The sequence below is a fragment of the Perognathus longimembris genome, chromosome 4 (genome assembly GCF_023159225.1).
Source record: "Perognathus longimembris pacificus isolate PPM17 chromosome 4, ASM2315922v1, whole genome shotgun sequence".
NCBI lineage: Eukaryota > Metazoa > Chordata > Mammalia > Rodentia > Heteromyidae > Perognathus > Perognathus longimembris.
In genome coordinates this window covers 20,907,894-20,920,406 of record NC_063164.1, presented here as the reverse complement: position 1 = coordinate 20,920,406, position 12,513 = coordinate 20,907,894, and the positions used below count along the sequence as shown (strand labels likewise).

Here is a 12,513-nt window from a genome sequence, read left to right as displayed (position 1 = left end):
ACAAAAGTACTGAAAGTCATTGTTGGTAAATTTTCTCACTATTCTTTAACTTTACTACAAAAATCTAAACTTAGACTATAACTACTCACCTGAAAATGTAGGTTGGTAGTATAATCAGATTTAACATCAGGCTTAAATTCTTTTCTAGCTCAATAATGTTACCTATATTGATATAACGTTTGCTTGCAGAAGGGGGAAATTGTTAACATATAAAGGATTCATTAAGTGGAAAATGTAATTTTTAAGACTAATGGTTTTAATGCTGGCAGAACATTTTATGATTATACTGCAGTCTGTAAATATTCCAGTCTCCCAGACCAGCTCAGTCATTAGCTGGTATTTTTTTCTGGAAGGTGGTTTGTAGAATTCTTACAGAATCTACATAAATGGCTGTGGGACATGGAGCATCTGAGGTGTGCTTTTTCAGCGTCTTGGTGAGATCAATTCATGAAAGACTTTTTCTTTCTCAAACAGAGGTAACAGAAAAATACAATATTTATGGCCTATGTAATGAGAACCACAGAAATGCATTCTAAAAATGCTTCTGTCTATATGTGGTTGATTCATAGGAGCATAATGATAACTGCAAGATTTTTCTTTACTCTTTGGCCATAAAAATACACTCTGGGTCACTCTGAGATTTTAGATATATTAAACATATTGCTCAACCTTCTGGAGTTAATATAACAGCTTCTGGCTAAAAACAAACAAATAAAGATGCTGTTCCCTTTCAGCCTGAATTATAGTTAATGACAGAAGCATTACAAAGCAGACTGCATGGGGAAGGAAGCTGGGTAAAGAACTAAGGACCCAGACTACCCACTACCCACACACATGCATATCCACATTCTTAGCCTAGGCATCCTTTCTCAGTGGCTTCCTTGTTAAGCACTGAGTGTCCTTGCTAATCTGTCGATGTGAGGAAGAGGAAGAATAGGCTTAGGAAAGACTTTGCTCCTGCCTGACTCAGTATGGGGTAGTTTCCCATTTTTAGTCCTTCCCCTTTCCCTTTCTCCAGCTCCCAGGTTCATAAAAGTATACAGGGCTTCCTTAACAATGAGATAATTCTCTGCATCTGTGTTGAGCCATTGCAGTGGTCTGCCCTTTGGTGATATTCCATGTAGGAAATATCAGATGGTGCAGGAGTAGGTGCTGCCTCTAGTTTAGCTTATTGTTTATACTATTGCAATTAAAGATTAAACGCTTGGTTGGTCTGTTGATTTGGGCTTGTCTTAATGGAACACTGTGTGGCCTAGCTTGGCTAAGTTCTTGACACTCTACGCTTTTGAGGAAATAGAATTCTAGGAGGATCAATGACTTGTTCAAGGTCAAATACTGAGGTGACTGGTAGCAGCAAACAGCAGGACCGAATTTCAAATAATCCTGTTGAGGTGCCAAATACATTTCACAACTATACATTCTTCTTTTTTTGCTAAATACCATTGTCTCTCTATATTTGTATTTGCTTAATTTTAGAGGGAAAATATTTCCATTTCTTTGATATTTTTGTTGTAATGAAAGTTGCTATTACAGTATTCCAAGTAAGTGACACATCACTCTCAGTATGGTGTTTACACACTGAGCAGTTGCTTTCTTCAATAAGCTCCATTAGTGCTCCAATCTCAGAATGCCGGAATGCAAGATTACAAATCCTGCTAGGGAATTCATGAAAGGAAAAAGAAAGAAAGATATTTATCACTCTCTCATCCGCCAAAAGCTTAGACTAAGATATTTCATCTATGCCTTGCAGGTTATAGTTAGGGTATTTTTCCTACATGATAAATATTTCTTTGCTTGTTTCAATTATAGCCCCAAATAAGTGTAACTTTAAAAGAAAAAAAGCAAAATTGCTTTGAAAAAATACATTGCATTTTTGCATTAAGAACTCATATCTTAAAAAAGCAATTACTACTGCAACAAATATACATGTAGAATTAGTAAGTTATTCTTAGATTCCTGGTCAAAATTAAGCATATTATAAATATTTGCAGTACTACATAAATTAGTACCTCAATTCTAGCATATGATTATCACTAAATGATATGTGTAAATAGAATACGAATTAACAATATCAATTTTATAGTTTATATCAGTATACATTAGATCAAACAAGTAGATACATATAACTGTCTTTACTAGAAGAGGACTAGAAGTGTCTTTGGATTATAACTTTTACTTCACACTTTTTTAACAGAAGTGATGGGTAAAAAAAGTCATAGGTTAAATTATTTATTTCCAGTTTGTGAATTGTTATGGTTTGAATATTTTTACACCCCTCCAAAATTCATGTTTAAAAGTTAATTTCTAAAGCAACGATGTTGAGAGGAAGCCACTGTGGGAAATGTTTAGGTCCTAAAGCCCTTGTGTTGAAGGTGGATGCCATTACAGAAAGGGCTTTGGGGAAAGGGTTTCTCTCTTCCTTTCTTCTCTATTGAGAAACATGGAGCAACTTGGAGGAAAAAAAATAGGCACTTAGTAGATATCAGACAGGATGTCAGCATCTTGACCTTAGATTTCCAAGCATCAAAAATTTAAAGAGTACAAATTTTCCGCTACCTATCTTACCTATTATAACCTACAACAGAGAATAGATGATAAATTAAGCTTGTCCATCATAAAAACTATTGCCAAAATGCTTTTTTTGTTTTTAATGCTCTGTCCCTGAGGCTTGAACTTGGAGCCTCAGAACTATCTCTGAGTAACCTGAGACACAACTCCATTCCAGATTTTTGATGGTTATTCAAACACACAAACCTCCCAGGCTTTCCTGGCCAGAATGGCTTCAAATTCAAACCACCATCCTCAAATCTCAGCCTCCTGAGTAGCTAGGATTACAGGCATGAGCCACCATACTTCAACCAAATACCAGCGTTTACTTGTGCTCTTTATGAGGTCACAGAAAATTTACCTCATCTAGCCTGGCTGATGAATGTATTAAGGTATGATTAAGACAATATGTCAGACAGAAGATGAAGGGAAATACTCAAACATTATATGAACTCAATTCATAGGTATAAATTTGGTTAAAAATTACTAACAATTCTAAGCCTTTGAACTTGAGGAGATTTTTCTCTACATCATTCTGTCAGCAAAGCAGGGTTTGTAAATAGGGTCATGGCTAGATTTTACTGAACATAGGTCCTACAAGTATTTTGTCAGGACAGAAAGTAAGGAAAGCAATGAAACATGAAACACACAACCACTTAAACAGGGAGCCTCAGATTCCTGAATGAATTGTAGATATAACTTAAGAAATACTTGAACGGGAAACATTACATTATTATTTTTAGCTTCCACCCATTAAAATTTATAATTTCCACTAACTATACATATAAGGACCACTCTAGATAGCAATATTACCCACACTATAAACACTACAAACTACAAAAACATTCATACAACATTCCAGGATTTATATTCTTCTTCATATAGTATTCATTTATTTATTCTTAATTATAGTAGAAAACATAGCATATCATTTATCATCCTAGTCATGTTAAGTGTATAAATCAGCAGTATTTGGTGTATTCATACTGGTCTACAACATACCTCCAGAACATTTTCATCTATCAAAACAGACTACAAATGCCTTAAACAATCACTTCCCATTTTCCCCCCACCCTCAGTCCTTTGCCTCCAAAATTCTACATTCTGATATCTAAGTCTTATAGCTTTAACTATTTCCTGTAAATGAACTCAAACAGTATTTGTCTTTTATGTAGCTGACTTATTTGCTTTAGCAGAACAAGGATATATGACCCAGATATTCAAATAGCAGCCAATTGGTTATTATCAAATATGGTGCCATGCAGTGTGCATAAAGCATCCAAAAATAAAGCTACTGTGTAAGCAGTAAAACTTTGGTTAATTTGTAAAGGACCATTAGTTATAAACCCATTCTGCATTTCTAATTTTTGCACCTGCAATTATTTACATGCAAAATAAAAGTGCAACCACAATTGCTTAATTATAGGCACAATCATCCAAATTAGCCCTCAAAAATGAAGAGCACAAAGAGACACCATCTGTGAAAGTGCAGCAAGCCCCTCCGACCTTTCCCAATCCAAGTGCTATGAGGCTGGTGGGCACATTTCCCTTTGGCTTGTTTGAGGTTCTGCTTTGCCTGGCCTCATTCATGCCTTACAGGCTAGTCATTCTGAAAAGTTGAGAGTCAGCAGGATTGTCCTCTCATCTAACCAATACCCTCCCAGCCCACTCCTCATATCATGTGCACCAAAATGTGGGCACACTGAAAACAGAAGCCATTTCTGAAGTACATCATTTACATTGTTAGCAAAAGCAGATTCAATCTCTATTCACATGTAATTTTACCCTGTAGGCAACTTGAGCACCATAAAGAGGGAATTTCATACAAATTTCTGCTTGGAGTTGACAAAAAAATTATGTTACTCTCTTTTATTTTTAATGAAAAAAGGTTTTAGCCATTTATTAAAACCACAGCTGTCACTTTTGATCAAATATATTCATATTTTCCATTATATTATTAGGGCCATCATGAGATTTAATAATTGTCCTTTGAAGTTTGATTTCCTACCAAAGCCTCATAACACAATCAGTACTATGGCAAATAATTACTGCACTACGTGGCAACAGTTATAATTTCAGTTATAATTTCAGGTGGGAAATACATAATAATAGATGAGAAATTTAAAACCCAGGTTAATGCTTGATAAAGATTCTGTTCAAATGTCGGTAATAATAAATGTGGGACAACACAGCCTGTTTTATGAAAATGAAAGTGATTCCATAGAGAATAATTTCCAGAGATTTTAATGATAGTTCAAATTTTATTTGGTCATCATTTAATCATATTAAGCACTTGAATCTGATAAATCCTTCATCAGAGAGACACTACATTTTTTTAAAATAGAAAATTCAGTAGCTCATTATAATAATGACAAAAATCAAAAGCTAAATACATTTCTTTTATCAGAAGTCTATATAAATCTATACTAGATAAAGGACATTCTTGCTGGGGTGAGGTGGAATTTCAATGTTGTTTTGATGCCAATGGAATTATCATGATGTTTTACCCTGAAGGCTTAGGGATAAATGAAGGTCTGAGCATTCTAAGAGGTTGACTAGTTTTTAATTTTTATTAAAATAATCATGGTTACTGGGTACATTTTTCTTTGATTGCCTTTTTCTCAGTGAGTCATGAGCTATAAAAGTTGAAGCATTAGCTACACATTAGTCTGATGTTTGTGGACATTAGCACAAGTAGATGGACACTGAAAAGGAAATAAATTGAGCAAGATAAACCATTGTTTTTTGCTTTTTTATACATAAAAATATGTAAAGGAGAAAACATAAATCTAATGCAGAGAATTCATTAAGAGCAAAATTGATGAGATGTTTGTTCTCTCGTATGTAATGAAACACTTCAACCCCAGTTCAAAGTATTATTCGTGGCATAATATATAAGTTATATATTTTTACAGGAGGAGCAAGAACATTTTTGCGACATTCAAAAGGACAATATACTTACATCCTGAGCTTCCATTAGTTGAGACCAGTGTCAAGTTGGAAGGCCATGGGTTCCGAACAATATCTTGCCAATGAATAGTGTCAGCATAACAAAGGAATTTGTTCTGGTCTACATAGACCCCACCATTCAGAATTTCTGTATTGGAAATAAACAAATTTCTTGTCAAACTTGTTGTTGATGAAAAGGTGTTCAGCAATGAATTACTCTATTTTTTCAATATTAGAATTACATGGCAAGAGTTCTTTTAAAATATACTTCCCTAAGTCATTTACACTCATTATAAAAAAATAAAAAATTGAAAACTACAGAAGAAAGATATAACCACTGAAATATAACACTTAGAGAGAAGTGCTGTTAACATTTTGATATAGATTGGGTTATTTTATGTTGTAGCCCTGAAATTGAAATAACATTTTATAATAATTAATGCTTCACTAGTTTGATTAAATATTATACAATAAGTATTGAGTGGTAATTATTATTTCATGCCACTTTGATTAGAACATAATATGCTGGAGTAAGTATCAAACAATAATTATTTTGTCAATTATTCCTTTTTTGTCACTTAACTTGGTCATCTCTGATGATCTCTGATCCCAAGGTTATGGCCTTATAGAGTATGAATAGTCTTACGACCTTTAATATAAGTTGTTAAATGGACTTTCATAAAGATAGTTTCATTCTAATGTGACATTGACTGAAGTAGGTAGATAAATAATTAGTACAAAGTGCTAATGCTTCTGGTACAAAAATGTTCTTTGTTATCTTAAATGGAATCAGTTAGAATGGCAATTATCTTTTAAGGGTAATACAAAGCAAGACACAAGAAAATCTTGATATTTCACTGGAATGCAGCCACAGCCGTATATAGACAAAACTTTATTCTCTATTTCAGCACTAATCTTGATTAGCTACCTTGGCTCCCACAAAGAACAACCACATATGCTGATTTTTTTTCCCCAGAAAGATTTAAGTTGCCCAGGAAAAAAATAATACATTGCCTTTGAAAACTACAGTTATTTTTTTAAACAATCACCTACATGTATGATTCACCATCATCAATCACATTTTCATCCTTGTGTCTAATACGGATACAGTAAAGGATGATTATGCCTCATTTTATAGAGGATTCAGCTGGATTTTTTTTTAAAAAAACGAAAGGATAATCTCATCACCGTAGTTTATACATATAGAGAGTATTTTTGTCACATATGCTATAGTATGCAGGTACAAGCTTTAGTTCAGTTGTTCCACTATTTTCCCCTCTGCCATCCTGTGCCCTGGAATTATTCATTCAAGGCATGAGCTAGCTACTTCATCTAAGACATCTGTTCGGAATCGAAGGCAGGATGAAAGCAGAAGAGGAAACAAAAGACTTACTCCTAGTGAGGCTCTGACTTTCTTTTGGGGAAGAGATACATTCCTCAAGGATAATAACTAAACTTTGTTGGACGAAATAACATCCTGGGGCTACTTGACAAGAGAGATTGAGAAAGTAACTTTTTAGGGATAGATTCTTGCTAGAACAAAACCTAAACCAGTCAGAGATTGTTTGAGTGGTATAAAGAGGCATGATGATTTTAACACTGTCTGTGTGCTACTCTGGGAAAATCCACTCATATAGTACTCCGAGCTAAACTTGTAAATCACCTTAATCCAAGGAGGCAAAAAAGAGTGCAAGAAATAAGTGACACCATAGATGGATATAGGTGGGGTTGAGCTTTGGGTCGGCACATATACAATATCTCCCTATAATGCAAGTATAAAATTTGCCAGGCTAATTTTAATACTGCAGACATTTGCACATTTAGAGTCAGTCATTGTTTCATATCAATGCTTTTACTGATTGTTGAAATAAGAAAGAAAGAAGAAAGGAAGGAGGGAGGGAGGAAGGAAGGGAAATAGGAAAGTGAAAGAGAGAAAGAGAGAGAGAGAGAAAGAAAGAGAGATAAAGAGAAGAAAATTAGATTGTTTTCTACTTCTAAAACCCAGCTCATTATTTTTCTTGACCTAACCATACAGCTGGCATCAAAACAGAAGGGAGGTATAAGATGTAAGAATGATTGTGAAAATGGATTTCTACATTAATGTTTGTCATTAGGTTCTATCTGAGAAGTATGCCCCTCTTACAATAGCTTTCACTGGAGACCTTAGCTGACGCTCCTCCACTCTAGGAATAATTCTTCATTAGATGACAACAAAAGGAGATTCCAACTGTTAGCCAGGAAATGAAGGTTATTTTTCAGTCTAAGTTGGAAAAAGTTATAGTTTAAAACAATGGGAAGGAAAGGCAGTAGCTCAAACATCATGAAAAGTGTCTTTGTTTTGCAGGAGTCACATTTTAATTCAAACTGTTTATGCTTGAGAAACACAGTATCCATCACCAACTTTCTATTGAAAGATTTTCAAATAGAAGCAGACTATATTATACTGAAAAATAATCTCATCAAATCCTTTTCTGCACCAATATTAATCTGCCACTGCTGTTGACATTTGTTTCTTAGAAGTATTATGTTGAAGGGCTTGGCCTATACTTGGAAAAGGGATTTAGAAAAGAGAATCATAATTTAGATATGATGTTACATGTTAAAATTTCAAATTAAGATACACTCCAAATCTATCTCGAGGATACTGTTATGATAAATTCAAAACCCAGTATCTGCTAGCACGATTCTAGTTGGGAGAAGCTAAGTATGTTTAGCTGTCAATGTTGGATGTTTTTGTTGTGCATGCAAGTGTTTTCTCTGAAAACGGACGTTTCCTTCTAACTTTAACTCTTTTTCTACCATTACATTTCAAAAATTTATAGTCAGAAACTTCATTTTCACTTATATTCTAAGAGCATTTTAATGCACATTTCATTTAGTATTTCTTTTTGCTAACTTGGCTATATAGTCTTAGGAAATAATTCTGTAACTTAATTTATACATTTTATAGGTTTGGGTTTATAAAAGCTTGGAATATTACAGCAGCATGTTGTTTTTGATTATATATTTGTTTAGCAGTAATTCTAGAATAATTTTTTTAATCAGGGTAGGATTTTATTTTCTGCAGTGTCTGCACTCCACCATTTGGGGAGTGAAGTACAACCAATTAACTATATTTTTATGTGACAGATTATGACCCACACATGCCTTTATATAAAGTTATGTTGTGATAGTTGTACAAATGGGTTTCAGTTTAATATGTTTATGTGTACACTGTGTTTTGCTCAGTTGTCTTTTCCATCACTCTCCTTCCTCCCACTTAGCTTTTCCCCCACCAGTCAAATTAAATTTCCTACATCCATTCCTATCTATGCACAGTGAGTATTTTATTTTAATTGTATTGTCAAGGTGATGTACAGAGAATTTACTGTTACATAGGTAAGGTAGTGAGTACATTTCTTGCCAAACTTGTTACCTCCTCCGTCATTTTTCTCCCACCTTTCCTCTCCCACAATCCCCTTCCCCCGAGATGTACAGTTAATTTACAACATATTGTGTCTTGTGAGTATTGCTGTTGCATTGGTTTGCCATTTATCCTTAGTCTTACCATGTTGATGTTCCCCTACTCTTTCCTAATTCAGATAAATGTATGTACAATACCTAGGGTACCAAAATCAAACACAGGGACAACAGGGATGGGGTGCTAAAGTCATGGGAATGGATGAATGGAAAAAGGCATGCTAGACAAATACAGTCAGAATACTCAATGTGCAACTCCTAGATGTGGAAACAAGTGATGATTTTTTAAGGTACTATGTGAAATTATTTCCCTTTTCTTTCCTATGCTCTATCCTCTGTTGTCCATGTATGAAATACAGTATGAAATGTATGAAATAAACTATATGGATGAAATAAAGTAAATAATCATTAAACATTAAGACTAAGACAAAAGAAAGTTTCTGTTCCTACAGACAAGAGAAAAACAACACAAATTTAACTGGTGTCTCAAATGATAGGAAAAAAAATGTAGGAATACAGTGACTCCAGAAATGTTGAGTAAGTCAGTGAGTCCAAGGTAATCTTATTCCATTGTATTTAAGACCCACTGTAGAGAGTATATCAAAGTAAATTAAGAAAGACACAAAAGGAGTCGTGGTCATTTAATCAATCGGTAGTTTTCTTAAAAATATTTTCAACTAGTTCATAAAACAGAACTGTCTCTTGTTGATAAATTAGATATGACATTCTATAAAAATAAAACTATCATTTCATTACAGAAAATTCCATTACATACTTTAATATATTTGTGCCTCAAATATTTCCAACTAAATTAATGCATGCAAGTCAAGTAAAAGATGTATTGGATCTTTTGGTAGTTTGAGTCAAGTTGTAATCAGGATTGCTCATTATTAAATTTAACTTACATTCAGCTCATTATTTTTAACTGACATATACTTATACTAAGCTTTATGAACTCAAGAATTATTCTCTATCAAAATGTTTTCAGTTGTGTCAAACCCCAGACTATTGTTACTCAATGAATACTTTTTCATTGGGTTGATGCCCAATCATATGATACAAATGATATAGTATTTTCTCTTTATTTTCAAATACAACCAGTAATACAAAATTAGAATATATAGAATAATATACTATAATAATAATATAGATATAATGTAGAATAACATAATATAATAATATACATAGAATATATTATATTTGTGAGTCACATTTAGACATTTCCACCATTATCTACAAACCTATTTCATCTAGAATAAACATGTACCAGGGACTTTCCTGCCAAAATTAGAAAGTAAACTTCTCTTCTTGCTCCTACTTTTAATTATATTTGGTTTATATACAAATAAAAAAGAAAGTTATTTGTTTCTATGAACATTCTGTAGCTCATCATATCAAATTCTATGTTTTATTAAGTCAAGAAATATTTCTTTTGTTCAAAGCTGTATCCCTAATTTTTGTATGAGGTAAGGTACAAGGTGATACATAGGATATATTGCTTTATTAAGAATAATTGATCAATGATACATATGAAAAACACACCTACACCTACACACAGACACACACATGAGAAAGTGGCTCATGCCTGTAATCCTAGCTATTCAGGAGGCTGAGATCTGAAAAATATGTTCCAAAGCCAGCCTTGGCAGAAAATTCCCCATGAGATGCTTATCTCCAATTAACTACTCAAAAACTGGAAAGTAGTGCTGTGGCTCAGGTGGTAAAGCACTAGCCTTGAGCACAAAAGAGGCTCAGGGACAGTGCCCAGGCCTTGAGTTCAAGCCCCACAATTGACAAAATAAATAAAAATATATATGGATATATACATACATATGTGTGTCTGTGGTATGTGTACGTGTGTCTATGTATGTCTATCTCTGTGTCTGTGTGTGTCTGTCTATATACATGCATGTATATATTACACTTAAAAAACAAAAATGTATATGTCTGTACATTCATATATAATTTTGTGTTTATAATTATAAGCTGAAGAGGAAATACCTTTTATTATATACGATTGTGAGCAAGTGATAAAACATGAAATTTATTATAAATCCTATGTTTGATATTTGTGAGTCACAATCAGGCAGTTTTTTTTTTTTTTTTTTGGGCCAGTCCTGGGCCTTGGACTCAGGGCCTGAGCACTGTCCCTGGCTTCTTCCCGCTCAAGGCTAGCACTCTGCCACTTGAGCCACAGCGCTGCTTCTGGCCGTTTTCTGTATATGTGGTGCTGGGGAATCGAACCTAGGGCCTCGTGTATCCGAGGCAGGCACTCTTGCCACTAGGCTATATCCCCAGCCCCACAATCAGGCAGTTTTACCAATATACATAAATCTATTTTAAGCCAACAAATTCAGCTATGAATTTCCACGTAAATGATGATTGTAAGCTATTCTAGTCAGAACAACCTTTCCCAATCCTGTACAAAGGTAGGAAGATTTTAGTCCAAATACAGCCAGCAAAATATTAAACTCTTTGGAAAACACACTGAAACAAAAGAAGCTGGATAGGTGGCTCACACGGTAGAGTGCCTACCTAGCACATCAGAGATCCTTAGTTCAAACTCTAGGAACACCAAAAAAAATAAATAAATAAAGACTCAACAATTTTATTTATTTTTTCAGATTCTCATGATTTTGCCTAGGGCCTTTGTGGGGCCAAGTCTTTTTCATGGCTAATATTATAGCTATATACCATCATAGCCAGTTTATTGACTGGTATGAAGACATTACTATTAGTATTACTATTATTATTATCGATGATGGCCTTGAACCATAAACATTATGATTTCCAATTTCCAAACACTTAGGATTACAAGTATGTGCCACCAATCTTTCCTAAGAGTAAACACTTCTACTCATAACTATACCAACTATAATAACAGAGAAAAATCTAATAAGAAGGAATAGCATACTAAACATCAATCCCTGATGATATATTAAAAGTCTTGCTTTATAGGAATAAAGCTATAGCTCAATTATAGTTTTAAAATAATAAGAGTTAAGTAAATATTATCCATCCTAGAATCACCTAATAACATCTAAACACACCTATATTTGTGAGCCAAAGAGCACACACGAAAAATTAAAATGCAAAGTCGGTTTGGGGACAGGGCTCCATCAGGAAAGCCCATTTTTCAAGATGAAACTCCAGTTCGCAGTGACCATACTTTCTCAGCTACAAAGCGTGGTGTCTTTCTCACTGTCATCACCTTGAGCCATGCAAGTTTTTTAGCAGATAATGAAACAAAAGTAATAGAGATCACATCACCCACTTGTGATACTTCATATATCATCTCTGCAGTGGACTTCGTACAGAGACTCCTGCATCTTTCCCAAACCCAGACTTTTCAGCTGGGAGTACAATGAATTGCTGCTACCCCACTGGGTCAGCCCTCAAGGTTCATTATTAATAAGCAGAGGCTCTAAAGGCTAATGAGGACCCAGTGCTTGAGGAGACAATGGCTCATTCATCATCAATCAAGCTTTGAAGTTTTTATACAGATGATTTAAGAAGAGTTGAAGTGTGCAAAATTGAAATGTCACATTTGTATTGGGA

At 34.2% G+C, this 12,513-nt stretch overlaps 1 protein-coding gene across 3 annotated transcripts in view; it reads right to left on the bottom strand.

Annotated features, from left to right (window-relative positions):
* The window catches only part of Erbb4 (erb-b2 receptor tyrosine kinase 4), a 975,681-nt gene that overhangs the window by 311,720 nt on the left and 651,448 nt on the right, over nucleotides 1-12,513 (bottom strand). For 2 of the 3 annotated variants that reach the window (XM_048344825.1, XM_048344826.1), the window contains exon 4: nucleotides 5,510-5,644. The exons of the other annotated variant lie outside the window; for it this stretch is intronic. In XM_048344825.1, the coding sequence (XP_048200782.1) occupies nucleotides 5,510-5,644 (135 nt within the window). The remainder of the gene's footprint in view (nucleotides 1-5,509; nucleotides 5,645-12,513) is intronic. 3 annotated transcript variants of the gene reach the window in all.